This window comes from Anser anser (assembly GCF_964211835.1).
Source record: "Anser anser genome assembly, chromosome: 14".
NCBI lineage: Eukaryota > Metazoa > Chordata > Aves > Anseriformes > Anatidae > Anser > Anser anser.
This window is the reverse complement of record NC_139735.1, coordinates 21,320,553-21,338,182: the sequence shown is the minus strand read 5'-3', so window position 1 is coordinate 21,338,182 and position 17,630 is coordinate 21,320,553. Positions and strand designations below refer to the sequence as shown.

Genomic DNA, 17,630 nt, shown 5'->3' with positions numbered 1-17,630 from the left:
CACTGTTAATTAGCAACTATTTCTCCATACTCATAGGGTTATGGAGTCCCTATGACTGGAAAAGACTCTGTACCCTTCAAGATAAGAACAGCATAAAGGCAGCAACTCGCAAGACTGCTCTAGCTTAAAGCAAAGCTTTCCTCATGGCTCTCATCTCCTTTGACTTGAGTACTGTCATCCTTCTACCAGAGCTTTAAAAACTTCATTACCACGAATGAAGGAAGACCAGAGCAATCAGAGAGGGTAGCAGAGGGTATAACTTAAGGAGCTGTTACTAGGATTTTTTTGTTGTTCCTGGTGGACTATTTTTCTCCTTGCCAGCAAGGAGGGAAAACCAGCAAGTTGTTTTCTCCAAGATTTTTTTTTTTTAGGTTTAAGAACACGGATTATGTTGTAGCAATTTCTTCGCTGTAAAGCGTCAGCTGAGAAGTCTAACAGTAAGAAGGGCAAGGGAAAACTGAATGCTGATGCAGAGAGTGCCAGCAGACATCATCCTCATTCCACGGGATGTTTGTAGCTATGGCAGTTGAAGTCTACACTTCCATATGCTTAACATACCCTATTTATAAGCCAATTTTAGCTGACCTAGCATGTATCAGTAGTACAGTTAGAGCCAGCAGCCTGCAGGAAAAAGTGGGCACAGGTGTTTCCATAGCAAGGCCTGTGAGTGTCTCCCATACATACTTCCAGTCTAAGCAAGCACATGAAAGGCTTGGCTTGTCGCTTACCTAAGGAACCAGGAAAACAAGGGAAAGCTAGATTTCGCTTGTGTCCTAATGCCCATATAAAAATAAAGACAGATGAAATACCCTTACTACCTTGTTAAATTCCATAAGCCGGAAGAGAACGTGCTGCACACAGGTACAAGTAAAATCCCTTGCTGGCAGGTTTGCAGATACAAATTTTTTATTTACACAGGCAAGTCTTATCTTTAAGATAAGACCCCATTTACCTCTTTACATTTCTCGAATATTTACATGACTTCATGATGCTCCAAGAAGGGAGTGATGAACAAAAAGATTACAGAAACTGTCAAAAGCATAGCAAAAAAAACCCAACCTATCATTGTGCTTTAAAACTTATGAGCTAGAATAATGTAGAAGAAATGTAGTTTTAGCACTTTGGTCCTAACGGTCATGCTCTAGAAGACGCTTAAATAGCAGAGGGGATTTCAGAAGTGACCGTATCCAGAGGTTGCCAGTGACAATTCATGAGTGAATCGTAGAGTTCTTCGCTTGTCTCCGTGAATTGTCTGTTCATTTCATCAACATCCAAGTAGAGCTGTGGATCTGAAAATAAAAGCCTGGTAAGTCCAAGTATCAAATCTGAGGCATGCGCACAAAAAAACTTCATGTGAAATGGCTAACAAAATGTATTTTAAGCTAAGTGTAATAAGCTATTAGATCTACTAATTTTAGTGAGGTATTTAGTCCTCTAAAATTTTGAGCCTCACAACTCCAACTTTTGGGAATTTGTATATTAGAAGGCTGGGACTAGAATTGTCTTTCAAGATAAAGACAAAGACAAGGTTTAAGATAGTAAAGATAACGGTTAAGGATAATCAGCCATGAAACCCTCCCAAGAGTCATTTAATTCACTTCTACGGCAATACACGTTACATAGGATAGTTTCTAAACACTAACACAAAATGCCTCCACGTGAGGAACTTTGCAAACCTTCCAGGACACAAATATGTTTTGTACCGTATTTGTAAGTGCAAGCTGAATCCTCCTTTTGGAATCTGCAACATAAGCTTTTACCTCAGGGTGGAGAACAAAGCTTTTGCATATTACTGAGTTTCTAATATAAAATCTGTTTAGCGGAACCAATACAAAGAACAAAATTCTGTCTTAGACCATTTTCAAATGGGAATGAAGGCACAGGTACAAGAAACCTGCTGCGAAGCATTGACAGTGTCCCGTTTTACTTGATGCGGTCAGTGTATGCTGTATCAGCTTTAAAACCCCAGCTGATTGCAGATCAACCCCACAGAGGTTTGACCTCAGCTGAATTTTCAAGATGTTCTTCATCCAGTAGAGGTTGGCTTGTATTGTTAAAAGGCACAAGGATGGCTAAACTCAAGTGACAATGATAGAACCCTTATTACCGTCAGTAATTAGGTCATCACCGATATTAGTCATAACTGAAGATTCCTGAAAGACAGAAAAGGCTAAGTTTAGTCATAACTCATTTCAGAAAGCATCACAGATTCAAAGTGCTGCAGTCTCAACCCATTCCTTCTTCCTACAACTACAAGGATAGATGGCATTTTATCTACTTATTTTTAGAAGAAAGCCAATATTACAGTACAGGTTGGAAGGGACCTCCGGAGGTCACAACTAATACATTGACCACGATAAGACCACTTACAACAACTGTTTAATTTGCTTTAAGCAAAGCAAATCAGAAGAACAGGAACAGAAGAAGCGTACGCAATTATGCTGTCAAAACCATTCTTTGGTATGCGTGAACAAATAATGGTGTATAAATCACTAATTCTATGGATTTACTATTTAAGCACTTAAATACAAACACCTCTGAATGGAATCTGCTCTTTTAACTTCACACTAAGCAGAAAGCATGTTTTCAACTTCGGATTCTTTTTGCTGATTCACACAAATCTGTACAACATATTATCTGTGAAATATTTTCTTTACAGCAAGCGTGCACTATCTTTACCTCAAAAACAGCTGGAGCCATTAAAGAATCTCCTAAAGAGCAGTCTCCAACAGCTTGCATGCTGTCATAGGGAGCATAGGAGCTGTAGTTGTAGTCAGCGTAAGCATCGTAACTCCTCTGCGAGTAGTAGTTCTGGTAATCTTGGTAATAATCATTATAGTTGTATGACTGGTACCGCTGCAATTCTGCTTTCAGTCTGAAACATGAGGAGTTGCATACAGTCAGAGAACAAGAAACTGTAAACCCAGTTCTGAACTTAAACAATTTGTTAGCTTACATACTTCAAAGCTTAAAAGGAAGCTTTCCTAAACAGTCACCTAAGTGACAGCTTAAGTCACAGCTCAAAACCTCATTTCTATAGAAGCAAGCATCCTCACCTTTGCCAATACCAGAAGGAATTGTTCTCATGGATTAACTCCAGAGCCTTGACATGGTTACCTGTACACATCAAGTATTTTTAGCGTTGGCATAAGCAAGCTGCTGCTAAGTCTCTGTGCTTTGCTAAAGATTGATTTAAGACCAGAGACATTTATCAAGCACAGCTGCTTTAAAGATGCAGTCTTAACCCTTCTATCTTTTATTTGTTTAATTACTAGATCTTATTTCCAGAAAGAAGTGAATGGAGTCAGATTATCCATTTCAAAGAAGCATCTGACACTGCCTGTCAGTTTGCCATGTCTACCTCCACCTGCTCTGTTTTTTTGTTTGTTTAAAGTCCATTAAACATTCAACAGCTGCCAACTATACCACTCAGGTGAAGTCAGTCTTGCTTAACAACACAATCGCGATTCTCCAGCATGACGCCTTATTATTAGTGGGAGAATTACAAAATACGCTGGTTCTTAAGAAGAAAGGGCCAGCTGATTAGCTTTCACTACTTTCCCTTTCAAGATTTTCTCAGGGGCAGCTTCAGACTAATGACAAGAACCAAGACAAGTGCTATCTGTACTAAAACTGAGGTACACTGCATAAAGAACATTCAGATAACCCAGCTGCATATTCAAAAAAATCCGCTGTTTAGACTTGTCTTCACTGATTCTGTACAGGCAGACCTCCTGTGTTTGCAGTGTCCAGTTTCTCTGACTTGAATTGGGGATGCAGAGAAGTGAGTTCTATGCTTTTGGGGAAGAATACAAGCTGAAGGCATTCTGAAATAGCTTCCAAACTAAGCAAACATGAGGGACAAACTAATCCAATGGCTGGGTATTTCAATGCTAAGAGAGCACGGTACTCAGCCATTCAGAAACGTATTACTGATGTGTATTTTAATACCTACATTTGTTTCAATACTGCAAAGCTACACAAGTTCTAATAAAGAGGTAATCCATTGTCTTGTTACTGTAGTAAACAAACAGAAGATACATCACCTTAGGTCTTCTGCTTCCAACTGCACTCTTCCTACATACAGTTGTGTAGGGAAGGAAAATCTGAAAATACTGTTGACGTTCTTCTGGATAGCCGAAGCAAGAAAACATGTTTGTGGCTTATTCTTGTTTTCAAAATAAAACAATATTAATTTAATCAAAAAATTTTGGCAAAGAAGTTTGGACAGTGCTCTCTTGGAGAAGAGCATTTCCATTCTAAAGCAGAAGGAGGCAACATTTGCAGAATTATGCTAGGTAAACAGAAACAGAAGTGTCATTTTTTACTATTTAACAGAACGCACAAGCTAACCTCATGAACATACTGAAATTGTTTATATGAAGTCCTGTTTTGTCAGTATCCTGGATCAAAGTTCATCAAATTTGGTATCAATTCTTTAACCGTTCAGAGACCTGAATTGCCTTAAATAAGTGATAGAACTGAGCCGGTAGAGTAAGAAACCCTCTCAGGAAGTGCTAAGCTTTAAACTCCCCATTGCCCTAAGCTCATGAAAAGCAAAGAATAGCATTCTAAACCTGTTCTAGTAATAACGCCTTTGGCTTTCTCCCTGCGTTCCCATTTTTCCCCCCCACTTCTTTCCTGTCAACCCACTGTAAAACTAGTTATGTGCTTCTCTCAAACTAGAGGGAAAGCTCTAAGAACAAGAACTCCCTAGCATATAAAACCACTTGTTGTCCCTTCTACCTTATGCAGGCCCAAACCTGAAAATATTTACCAATGCATTCAGCTTTGCTACTGTTGAGAAACAAGGCTGGTTACAATGGCAGCTAAGCCCAAGTTGCGCTGTCTGGCTAGACTTAACAGTTGGATTCCCCCAGCCATCCTGAAGCAGGTTGATGAATCCAGGGAGTCAAAACATAGGACTTCTGCATTTCTGGTTTTGTAGACTGCATCCTGTGTACAGCCACTACAGCAAGGGCCACAGACTTTCCAAAGGCAGAGCTACAAGAATCTGATTATTTAGAATAACTGTATCAATGCACAACTCCTTGGTTACCTTTTAGAAATTCCTATGCTCAGCCGGATTCCTTTTCCCCCCAGACCTGGTGCGTTCTGGCAGTCTTGCAGTGCCCTCATCTGATCACCTTGCTCACCAAATCTGACATAGGCATACCCTCTACTATTTTCAAAAGGGAGAAAACCAATTCTGGTATGCATAACAGTTACAAAGCTAACGAATTCAGTTTCTGTCTTCTACAAAAAACAGAAGATAGCAGCTACTATAGCTTCTATTACTTAAGCAACCTCTCTGGCATGTGCACGTGCACAGAAAAGGCTTTCACCAAATTAAAAAACTTGGGCCAGAAGCAAAAAGCTTATTCCTTGGTAGCATTAAGATGCAACTCACTGAGAGCCAGCAAAACAATACATTTTAAGTGCTCTCTGCGTAAGTAATCAGATTCCATATTTCTGCATATACAGCAGTTAATCAGTTAGCACTAACCCACTCCTTTTGGAGCCACAAACTTTATTGGTCACAAACACCAAGAGCTGGCTGTAATTATCTGAACCAGTATTAACCGGTACCTCTGAACTCTTCAAACAAAAATATCTTTCAGGTGCTCTTAGAAGAACAACATCAATTGCCTGCAACAATTTGATGGCTTTGCTAAACGGAGCACTGAAAAGCACAGTGGTACAGTTTCTTTTGTAGCCTGTTCAGAAATTATAGCCCCGTGCCTACAGCTTCAAATCAGGCCAAGCTTACCAGCCCAACTCTTACAGCTTAAGTTCACTGCACTCGAATGCCTTCAAGACGTGCTTTTAGGAGCCATGGAGAAGAACCCTCTGGTAAGACCACCATTATAAAGTACTGAGTGTTGTTTTACACTTAAAATAGAACTATCTGTTACAGTCATTCATCAGCTTTCCCTAGGCTGCTGCTCTCTCACTACTGAATGTGATCCTGCTCTCAGTTTCCCACTAACTTTTTCCCCCAGCGTTTATGGCCTCTTTTCATCTATGACACTTTTAAGGGACTACACCGTGTTGAAAAATGCTGGTTAACATTTCCTTTTACACAAGGTGCCTCATCGAATTTTCCTGACAAAACCAAACCCCAGAACCTTAACTAGAAGAGGAAGCACACAAACACACACGCCTCCCTGGCCACCATATCTCCCCAAAACATATCTGTTCAGTAACAGACCAACTGTAAGAATACTGCGATTAAAATCAGTATAGCTCTATACACTGCTTTTGTTCGGGATTACTAGCTAATGTCCTTCCCCTTACCCCTTCTGGAATTAATACTGAATTCTGTACTCCAAAACGCGGTTCTTAAGTCATACAAATGACATTTAACAATCAGAATTTTTCCACACAGTGATCCTCAATAAAAACTTCAATCCTCTACTGCAGTCTTTCAACAAATTAAAGGAATACAAAACTGGCTAATAACTGTTCAGTGATTTTTGGACCTTTGTAGCACTAGAGTAACAGCAGTACACTCTGCAGCATAGTTGCAAGTACGTGGGAATAAGATACTCTCTCTCATCTCTTTTTTTCTCTGAAAAGTGTGAGGCCTCTATTTCACCCTACTAAAGATTTTACCACCAACTGTACTGCTAGCATTGAGACACTACAACTTCTGTGCTTGTATGAGATGCAGGACAGGTTCCTTAAGGTGTCGCAATTTTTTGTCTAAACCTAGTGTTGAGATCAAAAAAGGGATTGCTACTAATTGCGTACGTATCAATAACCAGGACAGAAGACATGCTGCATATAGGAATTAAACTTTTTCTAAAGCTCTAGTACATGAACATATCAAATCCCGCAGATTTTTTCTAGTATGGTTTCAGAGGTCTTACTTGATGGACATAAGCGCACAAGTGAAGACAAAAGATATTCTGTTTACCTGAAGTACATGAAGGTTTGAACTACATTCTAGTCCTGATCTTTCCAGTCAAAACTGTTTAAAAAACAACCCACCAAACAGTAAAACAAACAAGAAAACCCCATGCTTCCTCTCTACATAAAACTTTTCACAATTGTGTTTTCTGCCCACCACCTGGCTTTAAAAAGTATACGAACTTCTTTGAAAGATCATGTTTTTAGTCTGAACTCCAAATGAACAACGTGTAGGGCATGTAAAGAACAAGCACGTCATTAATGAAAGCTTTTCTCTAAAAAGGATAAACTTATTCTTGGGGAAAAGTGTGGAAACAGATGTTATCTAGGCAATATTCCTACAGGAAAAACGAATAATTTTGCCACACCTCAAAGGAAAAAATAATTGTGCTTAACAGGTAAGAAAATAAAAAAAATCAGAGCAAACCAAAAAATAAATCACAGAATATGCATCCTCGTTTTAATCATTAAGGATTACCTTTGAGCTCTGCTTTGGTGCTTGGCTTTGCACTTTCACAGGCTACACACTTCGTGGCCTCTGCTTTGTTTTGAACCAAGCAGGTCTCCCAATCCCAGCTTCCTTCAGGCTTCTTGAATTTGTCTAAATCCAGAAATTCTCCAGAAGGAGCAGAAAATGCAGATGCACTGCTACTGGTCACAGGTGTTGGACCCTCTGTGAGACAAACAAGACAGTTAACCATCCTGTTTGAACATGAACTATAAAATGAGCATTAACTTTTAAATTTGATTTGTCAAATCCCACAGAAATGTTCAAAACTACTCCGCAACTCCCCCCCCCCCCCCGCCCCTGAAAAAAATAAAAGCCACCAAAATCCCACAAAGAAACAAACAAACAAAAAAAAAAAACAGAGTGGAACTCAAAGCTTCCAAACAACACACAACTCTGTTCAGCACACAAGCTTCTGCTGCTGTTGACCACAGTGTAACCTCCATAAAGAGGCCTGACAGGTGCCTTTTAAAAAAAAGGTGCCTTTTAAGAGAGAAGCAGAAGATAACGCTTCAAATTCAAAACCGGAAAGACAAGAATGGCTCTTCCCTTCCACAGCACACGCAGAAAACTTTTATCCTAGTATTACTTGCATCGCTCTTCCTCTTGACAAGTGCAACGTAACCGTGCAATTCACTGCACCATGGTCACAGTAAACCCCTCATTTCCAAAATTCCTCCTTGCAATGGCAAGAGCCTCAGACAAAGATGCCGACTGACCGCTCAGAGGTTGGAAGTCCAAGAGAATCAACTCTGTCTGAAATCCATTATCTTACCTCAGGAAATTTCAGTCTTACCGCACAGGATGAATACAAAAGCCCGGTCTAGTCCATCTTAATTTGTTTCTTCCAGGATATATTTGCACAGGTGTTTTTCGATGTAATGGCATGTTAAATGACATTTAGAGTCAAAGTTAGAATTAGAATCGTATTTTAAAAACAATACAACCACGCTCAAAATCAATTACGGTCACACACAATGGGAAACAACCCAGTACTGCCCTGAAGAAGTTACCCAGCGGGTCACTCGCTTTCTTGAAGCCTACCACTGACCTTCATAGGCATCTCTCTGCTTTAGCTTAAGACTAGTTAAGACTACACTGTCTTGAAATCTGGCTTCACATCTCCCCTCAATTACATACAAACGGTGAGTAGAGGCATTTTGGACACATTCTGTAATTTTTTTTACTTATTTTTTGAAAGAGAAAAACGCAGTCATTTTTAACTCTTTCTATGGAGTTCTCATTTTCTCCAGTGAAAAATCACTATGTTGTTTTTAAATTAAGTCACCCACTTCAGCCATCTTCCCTCACCAGCTGCAAAGCCGGGGGTATCTGCATTGATCCAGCTCCGTACTAATACATTTCACAATCAGTTCAATTTATGCGACAGGCTGGAACCTGGGCTGAGACCTCTGAAGTGCCTGTAAACCAATCCTGCAGACAGCCGCTAATCCATCAACCGTACCTGGGAATCGTGTTGCTTAAAATATTCCATATATGCAACGTACTTTTATTCTGTACAAGATTCACAGAGGCTAGGATGGAAACAACAGGAAAAAAAGGACCATACCTGGTTTCTCAGACTGACAGGCTACACATTTGTTATCTTCCGTCTTATTTGGTACAAGGCATATTCCACAGTCCCAAGAGCCTTTGTCCTTCTTAAATTTGTCTTCAAAGCCCAGAGTGGCTGTTGTGTCAGTGCTGCTCGAGGAGGATGTCACTGTCACCGAGCTGTCTGTGACCACTGGTCATGTCAGAGCAGGCATTACTCCCGTTCCAGGTTTTGGTGTCTCACATGCTATACATTTTGTAGCTTCCGGTTTGTTTTGGACAAGACATGTATCACAATCCCACGTTCCAGGTACTGTTTTGAATTTGTCTCCAAAGCCCAGCATCCCTGCTGGGGGCGCTGCTGGCTTTGAGGTGTCGCATTGACTTGAACTTACTGTCTGTTTCATACTCTCAACTGTTGACGCTTTAGTAGCTTGACAAGTTACACATTTGTCCTTCATGTCTTTGTTTTGCAGAAAAGGGTCACATGTATCAGATTGCCAGTACGATGCTTGTTTAGAAGTCTCTTTACCTGCAGAAAAAGTTGTTATTGCAGGCCTAGTATAAACCACTGTGCTTGTTGTAGGTTGCGCAGACGTAGAAGAGCATGTTTTCAACAATCCAAAGTCTAGGAAGCAAGAAAAAAAAGTCTTCCTGTTAGCGCAGCACCTCACTACATGTAACTAAGTGACTTTACTAGAGGGCAAAAATTTCAACCCAGGTGCCAATGGTTACAACTAGACATTCAGACCGAGCGCAACAGGAAGTCCCCAGAAATCTTATCTAAACGGATGAAATTTCATCTGCTGCACTGGGTCACAACAGAACATTTCGTTAAAGCTTCATTTAACTCTTTGTTTCCAAGCAAGCTTTAAATCAACATTTTCACTGGTCGATACAAGTACAAACAGACAGTAGCTGACTGAAATCTGACAGTCCAACTTGGAATGGAAATAATACAATTTGATTAAGACGCGATGCCCAATCGAATCAGATTTCTAAAGCTCCTCCTTCCGTAGCAGATGACTCAAATCTACTCCAGTAACTGTACAGAAGTTTGTACTCGGAGCAGCAATCCATACGGTATTTTCCCACAGATGCTGAATATTAATTAAATAATAAAAACTCAAGACAATTGAACAACTGTCTAATTTTCTATAATTAGGACAACTCCTTATTTAAAAGGTGGCAATTTTAACAGAAAAGACAAGCTACTAATACAGAAAGACTAAAGGAAATGCATCTTAAACAGCAGCTCAAGTTGCTTGTAAATCTACCTTGAACATAGTTGTTTTGTGGTTTGTTTGTTGGTTTTTTTTAGTCAAAAATGAAGTCTTTGAACAATGTGGATTTAGATTCTGCTTCTTTTAAACCGATAAAGAAAGTGAATGTCACTTCACTCAGAGGTCTTTCCTTAAACAAAATGCACAATGTATTTTCTCTCACTTAGCTCTTTCCAACAGAGAAATGTGCTGCCTTCTTAACAAGTATGTAAGTTAGAAGAAGACTTTTGGGAAAAGATCAAATTCAATAAAGCCCTTTTTCTTAAAAGATATCTTTTCCACAGACACACTTTATGAAACTGTTGAAAACAATTGCAATTGCTTAAAAACAAAATTCAGAAAAGGGTTTTTAACGTAAAACACTCCACTTCTGTTTGCAGTTTAAATTTTAATCCACAGGAGCCATTGTAAGCTAAGGCCCAAAGATTCGCAGCTTTCGCCATGTATTTGGAACTGAAGCTCTTTCCTATTCTTTCTTCACCTGGGCTGAAGGTGGGACAGGAGTGTTGAGCTTTACAAACATTTCCTTTTCAATTCCACAAATTGTATTTACTTAAAATGAAACACCGATTATCTGGCTAATTCTCTTAGTACCTCATTTACAATTACATCCTAACACGTAAAGGAGATGCAACCCATCTGCTTTTCATCTTGCAGTTTTACTTCCAGCAACAAACACCACTTAGAATAGAAGGGGGCAGATGCACCCTAACAAACGCAGCGCTTAATGTAATGCTCTCCTACATTCATATTTATAGCAGATACTCTATTAACCATAAGTCGTGTGTTGGTTTTTTTTTAATAAAAAATGCTAGCGTATTTTTTGCAGCATCTTTTTAAAAGGAGTTCATTATCTCTCCAGGATTTTTTAGAACGTCTAAGACGCTTCCTTCCTTTAAGACGTGGGCAGTGGTGAAGGGACCACCAGCAAAATCTTTGACGTCCTCTTTCTGTGTGTTGATGTTGGTTGAGGTGGTGGTGTCTTTTGAAACAAAAGAAAACAAAAACAGCTTTCACAATGTGACCTAGTTAGAGCAGATTATACTCACTTTTGTTAGAAACAAGAATTTCCAGCTTTCATGCTTCTCACATAAGAATCTTCACAAATTCTACTTACTTTGCAATGCTTTATGATTACAAGCAAAACAAAAAGCAACAAAACAAAAAAAAAATATAAAAGCAGATCTGTCACTGGAAAAATACTGCAGAAGTCCAACACTGCCTGGAATTGCTAGCATGCGCAGACAGGACAGATTGAAGATTTAATAAAGAAAAAAAGGAAAATCAGCACTTCAGATCTGAAGTGCTAAAGTTTCAGTTACCTAGGGTAAGAAAGGGCGTCACTGGAGTACCACTGGGTCCAGAAAGTTCTGCCGATTTTACAACGGGAACACTAAATGTAAACCCAATCTGCTATGAACAAGAGAGGTTTTTCAGATTCTCAAGCCACAGGAACTCCAATCGAATGCACACACAAAACCAAATCTGAAAGCTGCTCTTCACATTTGTAGCACGCATGCTGAATGACAAATTATAAGCCAGAAGCCTACATACTTTTCTCCATCAAGGCAGATTCTGCTTTAGTGTTCTGCAACAGCCTACTAAATGCCTAAGAAAAAAAGTCAAGCTCCTTTATTATTTTACTTACAGAAGACGTAGGTAGCACTTCTGCCTCAGTAGATTTCACAACTGGAGATGAAAACGCAAACTCAGGACTGCTAACAGTACTTGTTGGTTGTATCTGTATTTTCAAAAGAATTAAAGGTTTATATTTAAGAGCAACAACTACCTGAATTCACTACCCAACAGAAGTCCCGCAGTGACGTCGAAAAACCTGATGTTTGAGTTATTTTGCAGATAAAAGTAATAATAAAACACAGGGAAGTTTCCAAGTGGGTATAGGACAATATCTTCAAAACCAAATTCCAGAAACTGAGAGGAAAAGCTGGAGATGCTACTTAGGTCTAAATGCACGGAAAAGCAAGCCAGGAAGCTGAAGAACGGCAAACTCAGCCCAATGATACTCCAAGAACTTCAGCAAACACCTCAAAATGTTAAAGCAGCTGTCTACTTCAAACCGTACAAAAAATATTTCAAGTACTCTGGAACAGATTAATGTTTATTTTATTGCAATAATATGCCAATTATTGCACCCTAGGCTCATTCTATGTGAGGCTTATATGACCACGTTACCTCTAATTTAATAACTTAAATAAAGTTGTGGTTTAACCATTGCAGGCAACTAAGCACCACACAGCCACTCGCTCACTCCCTCCAAATGGAACAGGGAAAAGAACTGGAAATAAAGAAGTAAAGTTGTTAAATTTGAGGTAGCATTAATGACTCATCGCATGTAATGGCTACCTGGAAAGACAAATGCCATAACCCTGTACATACTCCCCACTCCTTCCCCTTCTTTCCCCCAGCATTTATTGCTGAGCACGATGCTAAATGGTGTGGAATATCCCTTCGGTCCTCTGGGCTCCGCTGTCCTGGCTGAGTGCCCTCCCAGCCTCTTGTGCATCCCCGACCTCCTCGCTGGCAGGGCAGCGTGAGAAACAGAAAAGGACTTGTCACTGTGTAAGCACTGCTCAGCAACAGCTAAAACACCAGTGCCTTACCAACACTGTTTTGCTCACAAATCTGCAACACAGCATCATCTACTACGAAGAAAATTAACTCTACCCCTGCCAAAACCACTATAAATAACGTGGCATAAAGTCCACACCCCCCTTCCCCCGCAGACTTCCACAGCATTTGAAGCAGTTATACAATCACGTTAAATGGGAGTTGGCAGGCTCTAAGACTGAGAGAAGCAGAATCAAAACATTTATGCCTTTTTCCCCAAACTGGCATACAACCCCAATTCATTCAGCTGCGTAGAAACTAATATTTGTTAGTTTCATGAGCACCACAGAAAAAGTCAACTCGCAATAAAGCAGTATACTCATTGTAAACATTATTTATAGCATAAAGATTTACCTTGCCCGCCGCCGTCGCTGCTGCATCTGCCATGCCTGCCGCCTCCGTTGAATTTGCCACGCTTGTCGTTGCCGCTGTTGACCTTGATATGTCCTTTGTCATCAGTAGATATGGCATGCCCGCCGCCATTATTGGATATGTCAAGCCTGAGGGCACTGTTGAACACGTTATGCCCGACGTCGCCGTTGTATATATCATGTCCTCCACCTCCTCCTCTGATAGATCTGTCAAGTCCTCCACCTCTGATGGATCTGTCATGCCCTCCACCTCTGATGGATCTGTCATGCCCTCCACCTCTGATGGATTTGCCATGCCCGTCGCAGCTGCTGGAGTTGCCGTGCTCATTGCTGCTGTTGAAACAGCGCTCGGTGACGCTGAGACAGCGCTACTACCAACGAAACTAGAATTGAACTGAGGCAGCGATGCAGCACTGATGGGTAGGGGTATGTTCGGTAGCACTGGTTCCTCCACTTCCTAAAGTTGCAAATTTTAATTTTTCTTATACAAGACATACTACTTTCTCACCCCATCGCACCCAATTTATTAACAAAATTAAATAGAACAAAAATCCATACAAATTAAGAGAAAGCAAGTTTCCAGAAGAAATCCCGATCTCCCCACCTCTGTCTACCACGTCATTTTAATTTATGGCAGGCCTGCTTCCACATTATTCAACAACTGTACAGCAAGAACACTGAAAGTTAACTCAAAACCTGTGCAGAACAGAGACGCACAGATCACATTTTTTTTCTTTCTTTTCTATACTTTAGTCATCAAAGCTCTGGAGAAGCATCATCCTTTCTAACTACCCTCGCATGGCCTCAATTAAGAGTACACTCTCAAGACAAGTGAGAAAGTGTTCCTCTTGCAAAATTAGGCAGGATAGCTGCCAAAGTTTCTAAAGTCATTACAGCAGTGAACGTGGAAAAAGGTAATGTTTAAAGAAGCAGGTAGGTTCAACAACCAAACTAAACACAAAAAGCACCAAAGAAAGTCAGACTAGCAGCACTGAAGATTGTGTTCTGGTAAATACAGTCTATACCATGTATCAGGATGCAAATATAAAAATCAGAAAACAGCCTCTTAACAACTTCAATTTTCATCCCTGCCACTTACTTTATTCGATTACTAAGATTGGATGAGTTATGTTTTAAATGGCATAGGAAATCTGACCAAAATTTGTACAGTACTATCATGATCTACTTAGAAATGACTAGGCAGGGATGTAAGTTGGTACTACTGATATTCAGTGCATCCTGTAGCTTACATCTGTTTCACAGTTTTGATTTGAAAAGTTTATGGAACTTTTGATATTTGGACCATTATTTTATTTGCGTTACAGGAATAAACAACAGTGTTTACGATTTCTTTATATTGCATCATCCAGAAGTCCCATTTAATGATTTGAAACTTAAATTAACTTAAATACTTAATATTAACTTAATATTAATTAAATACTTAATGTTAACGTAAATACTTAAATTAACTTACAGGCAGCTTATATAACATCCAATAAAAGAAAAAATAATCTGAATATTCATGGTCATAGTTTTATGGAATAGATTTTTCCTATTAAAATGAGAAAAAAACTCTCTCACAATGAGTTTGGTGAGTATCAAAAACTGAGTCATCGTTAGCAGACATGCAGAATGCTCTCTTCTACTACTCTTTTTCACACTCTTGGCCTGTATCTTTCTGTACGACTTAAATATGAAACCAAAAATTAAGCTTTTTTTTTCTTTTTATACTTGGCACTCGTTTCAAGTATCATTCCTGTAGAAAAACTATACACACCTTCACCAAAACTTCTCTTCTTAGGACTCATTCATTCAATTGCTAACGAGAAATGTTATAGTTTGAAGAATCTCCAAGGTAAGAGAATTAAAAATTTCAAAATTACATAAGCAAAGTTCAGGTATTCAAAGACAGGAAATCAATTGGAGCCTGCTCTGAAACCCACAAGAAAACAAAAACAATGCAAAAATAAAGCGGTATTGTTATAATTTACTATGATGCAATAAAACTGACACACTTAGCTAGTTACTTCAGTAAGCTCAGTGACAGCAATTAATTTAAGAGTCACTTACCTGTTCTTGTACAGCTCTTGATAAATAGTGTATTCCTCTTTCCCTTCTCATTTTGCCGCCTCCGCTACTCACTCCTGAAGACAGACCACTGGACGCAGCAGTACTGAATTTGTAGCTGGTCACATTGCTAGCACACGACAGTACAGAAGTTGGGGGAAACAAGAGAAAAAAAAATTACCAGCCAAATTTTTTTTTCAAGATATTAGAGCTGTTATTAGTCCTAGAATTGAAACCTGCTGATCAGAAAAAAACTAAAGCTGTCTCACAAGTTGCTAAACGCTGGTAAATACTTGATGTTCTAAATAGGAAAAACTTTATTAACAGCAGCAATGAAAAGGACATACATAAGTGCACCGTTCACATGGGAACAATGACTAAGCCAGAAGACCTGAAATAGAAGAGCTGATTTAGATTGTTATTTTCCAGTGCTTCCTTTAAATAGGACTGGTTCTCTGATTCTGCGATGCACGTGTATCTTTTGCAGGGATATAAAAGAACAGCTCACAAAAATACAGAAAGAGTGCACATATGCACACATACACATGGGAAACACTGCCAACAGCTCTGATAGAATAGGGACGCCTTAGACTTGTGTGGCAAGGTAATATGGCCTAAGCTTCAGAAGCAGCTCTGGCTTTCGTGTGGCCATCAGCAGGAACAGCAGAGGTGTTTGGGTATGCCAACATTCCAGAAGTCTTTTCAGACATGAATACAGATCCCTTTTGTAAGGCATACAAAGGCGTTTTTCTGGTACTTAAAAAAGCCTAGCTCAAAACCAGAAAGATATCCTAATCCAAGAGCAAATGGGGAAAAAATAACCCAAACCAGAAGTGGAATAGGGAATAACTCTAACAAAAGTACTATGGCAAGAAAATGAAGTATGCCTGGAAAAACTGTGACCTCAAAGCTTATCTTGCAGCCAATCAGTCAGTCAGTACAAAAGTGCATTAGATCGCACTGGAAGACACCAGGTCAAACTCCCACAATACTGAGGAGGAGAACTGGTCTAAACTTGTCAAATACTTGACAACAGCCTGCTTAGCACTGTAACTGCATAGAGGAAGACAGATCCCTAAGGCAGATGCTCAGACTTTTCTCTAATCCAAACTGTCAATCCATTAGAATTCTGAAAAAAGTCTTACATCAAAATAGATCTTCATTCAGACAACTATCGCTTGCCCATAATAGCCCATATTCCTCTTTCTGTTAACACCTGTGAGCTTCAAGGGGGCAAAGACAGTTGTCAGCCTTCAAGCAAGTCTAATCTACAATTGGACTCAGGATATAAAATATATATATATACACACACACACATAGATATATAGCATTGGTGGGCCAGAGATTTACTGAGTATTCCAACTCAACTGTCCAAAGGGACTCTTGCCAGCAGATCAGTGTGGTGCTCCTGCTCCAGAACATGGCACCCAACAGAGACCAGCATCACAAAAAACACTACCACCACTACCTACTCTACAAACAAAAGGTAGGGCACTGCAATAAACTTTGTGAACGAAATCAAAAGCAGTGTGAGTTTTCTGTATCTCCTTCCTAAATGGAGAAGTAGAAAGGAGTTCTAACAAAGACAATTTAGAACAGTTTGAAAAAAACATAATTAAAACCCAGCACCTGATTGCACCTGTACCAGAACCTTAAAGCCAGTCGCTTCCACCCCTAAAAAGGTGGTTGTTGTGAAGTCCAACTTTTAGATGCCAAAACAAAGTGTTGAGTTCTTTCTGCAAGCCAAAGAATGCCCATGGTCACCTAAGAATTGCTTGGCAGATGAGCATAGAGTCAACAAAATTCCCTGCTACTGTTCTTTGAAAAGAGCGACTCCCTAAAAACCGAGTGCAAAGTCCCTTAACTCAAGCATTATTACCCAAAACACCATTTGCCCAGAAGGAAAAGCCATCAATATTATCTGGAGGATAACTCATTTGACCTAAACCAAGAAAGCAGTGTAACACAAAGCAGTCTCCTCAAGAAGAAATTCAATTAATTCTGCTGGATTTTTTTTATTTTAGAGATGAGTTAGCATTTGGCCTCAAATGATTCTAAAGAACACATGGTCTTCATGTGAACTCAAAGCAGACAATTAACTTCATCATGAAAGGAGTATTAAAAAAAAGAATAATAAATCATAAATCTTCCTCCATGTTTTTGCTTAAAAAATAAAGAAAAAAACACATCAATAAACATCCTCCTGAACTGTAACTCACTTCGCCTACTTCACCTTCTAAAGAATGCTTCAGAAAGAATCATCCCATTAGGACAGAGCTTTCAAACTGCAAGCAATTAAATAGCTAA

At 39.5% G+C, this 17,630-nt stretch overlaps 1 protein-coding gene across 1 annotated transcript; it reads right to left on the bottom strand.

The window, feature by feature from the left end:
* Window positions 1–754: 754 nt before the first annotated feature.
* Window positions 755–15,447, bottom strand: LOC310881657 (uncharacterized protein). The gene is made up of 9 exons (XM_083799168.1): window positions 15,327–15,447; window positions 13,240–13,713; window positions 11,906–11,998; window positions 11,580–11,670; window positions 11,183–11,239; window positions 5,060–5,147; window positions 2,680–2,875; window positions 2,108–2,153; window positions 755–1,289 (listed from the first exon to the last, which is right to left on the bottom strand). The coding sequence occupies exons 1-9, from the start codon at window positions 15,375–15,377 to the stop codon at window positions 1,153–1,155; spliced, it is 1,233 nt and encodes a 410-aa protein (XP_083655294.1). The 5' UTR covers window positions 15,378–15,447; the 3' UTR covers window positions 755–1,152.
* Between the last annotated feature and the right edge of the window lie 2,183 nt (window positions 15,448–17,630).

Excerpts from the sequence above, each read along its gene's own strand:
- LOC310881657 (XM_083799168.1), bottom strand. The coding sequence starts at position 15,377 with ATGAGAAGGGAAAGAGGAATACACTATTTATCAAGAGCTGTACAAGAA. Across the intron at positions 2,154-2,679 it reads TGGCTCCAGCTGTTTTTGAG|GAATCTTCAGTTATGACTAA; the intron begins GTAAAGATAGTG and ends TCTGTCTTTCAG. Across the intron at positions 1,290-2,107 it reads TGATGACCTAATTACTGACG|ATCCACAGCTCTACTTGGAT; the intron begins GTAATAAGGGTT and ends TTTTATTTTCAG.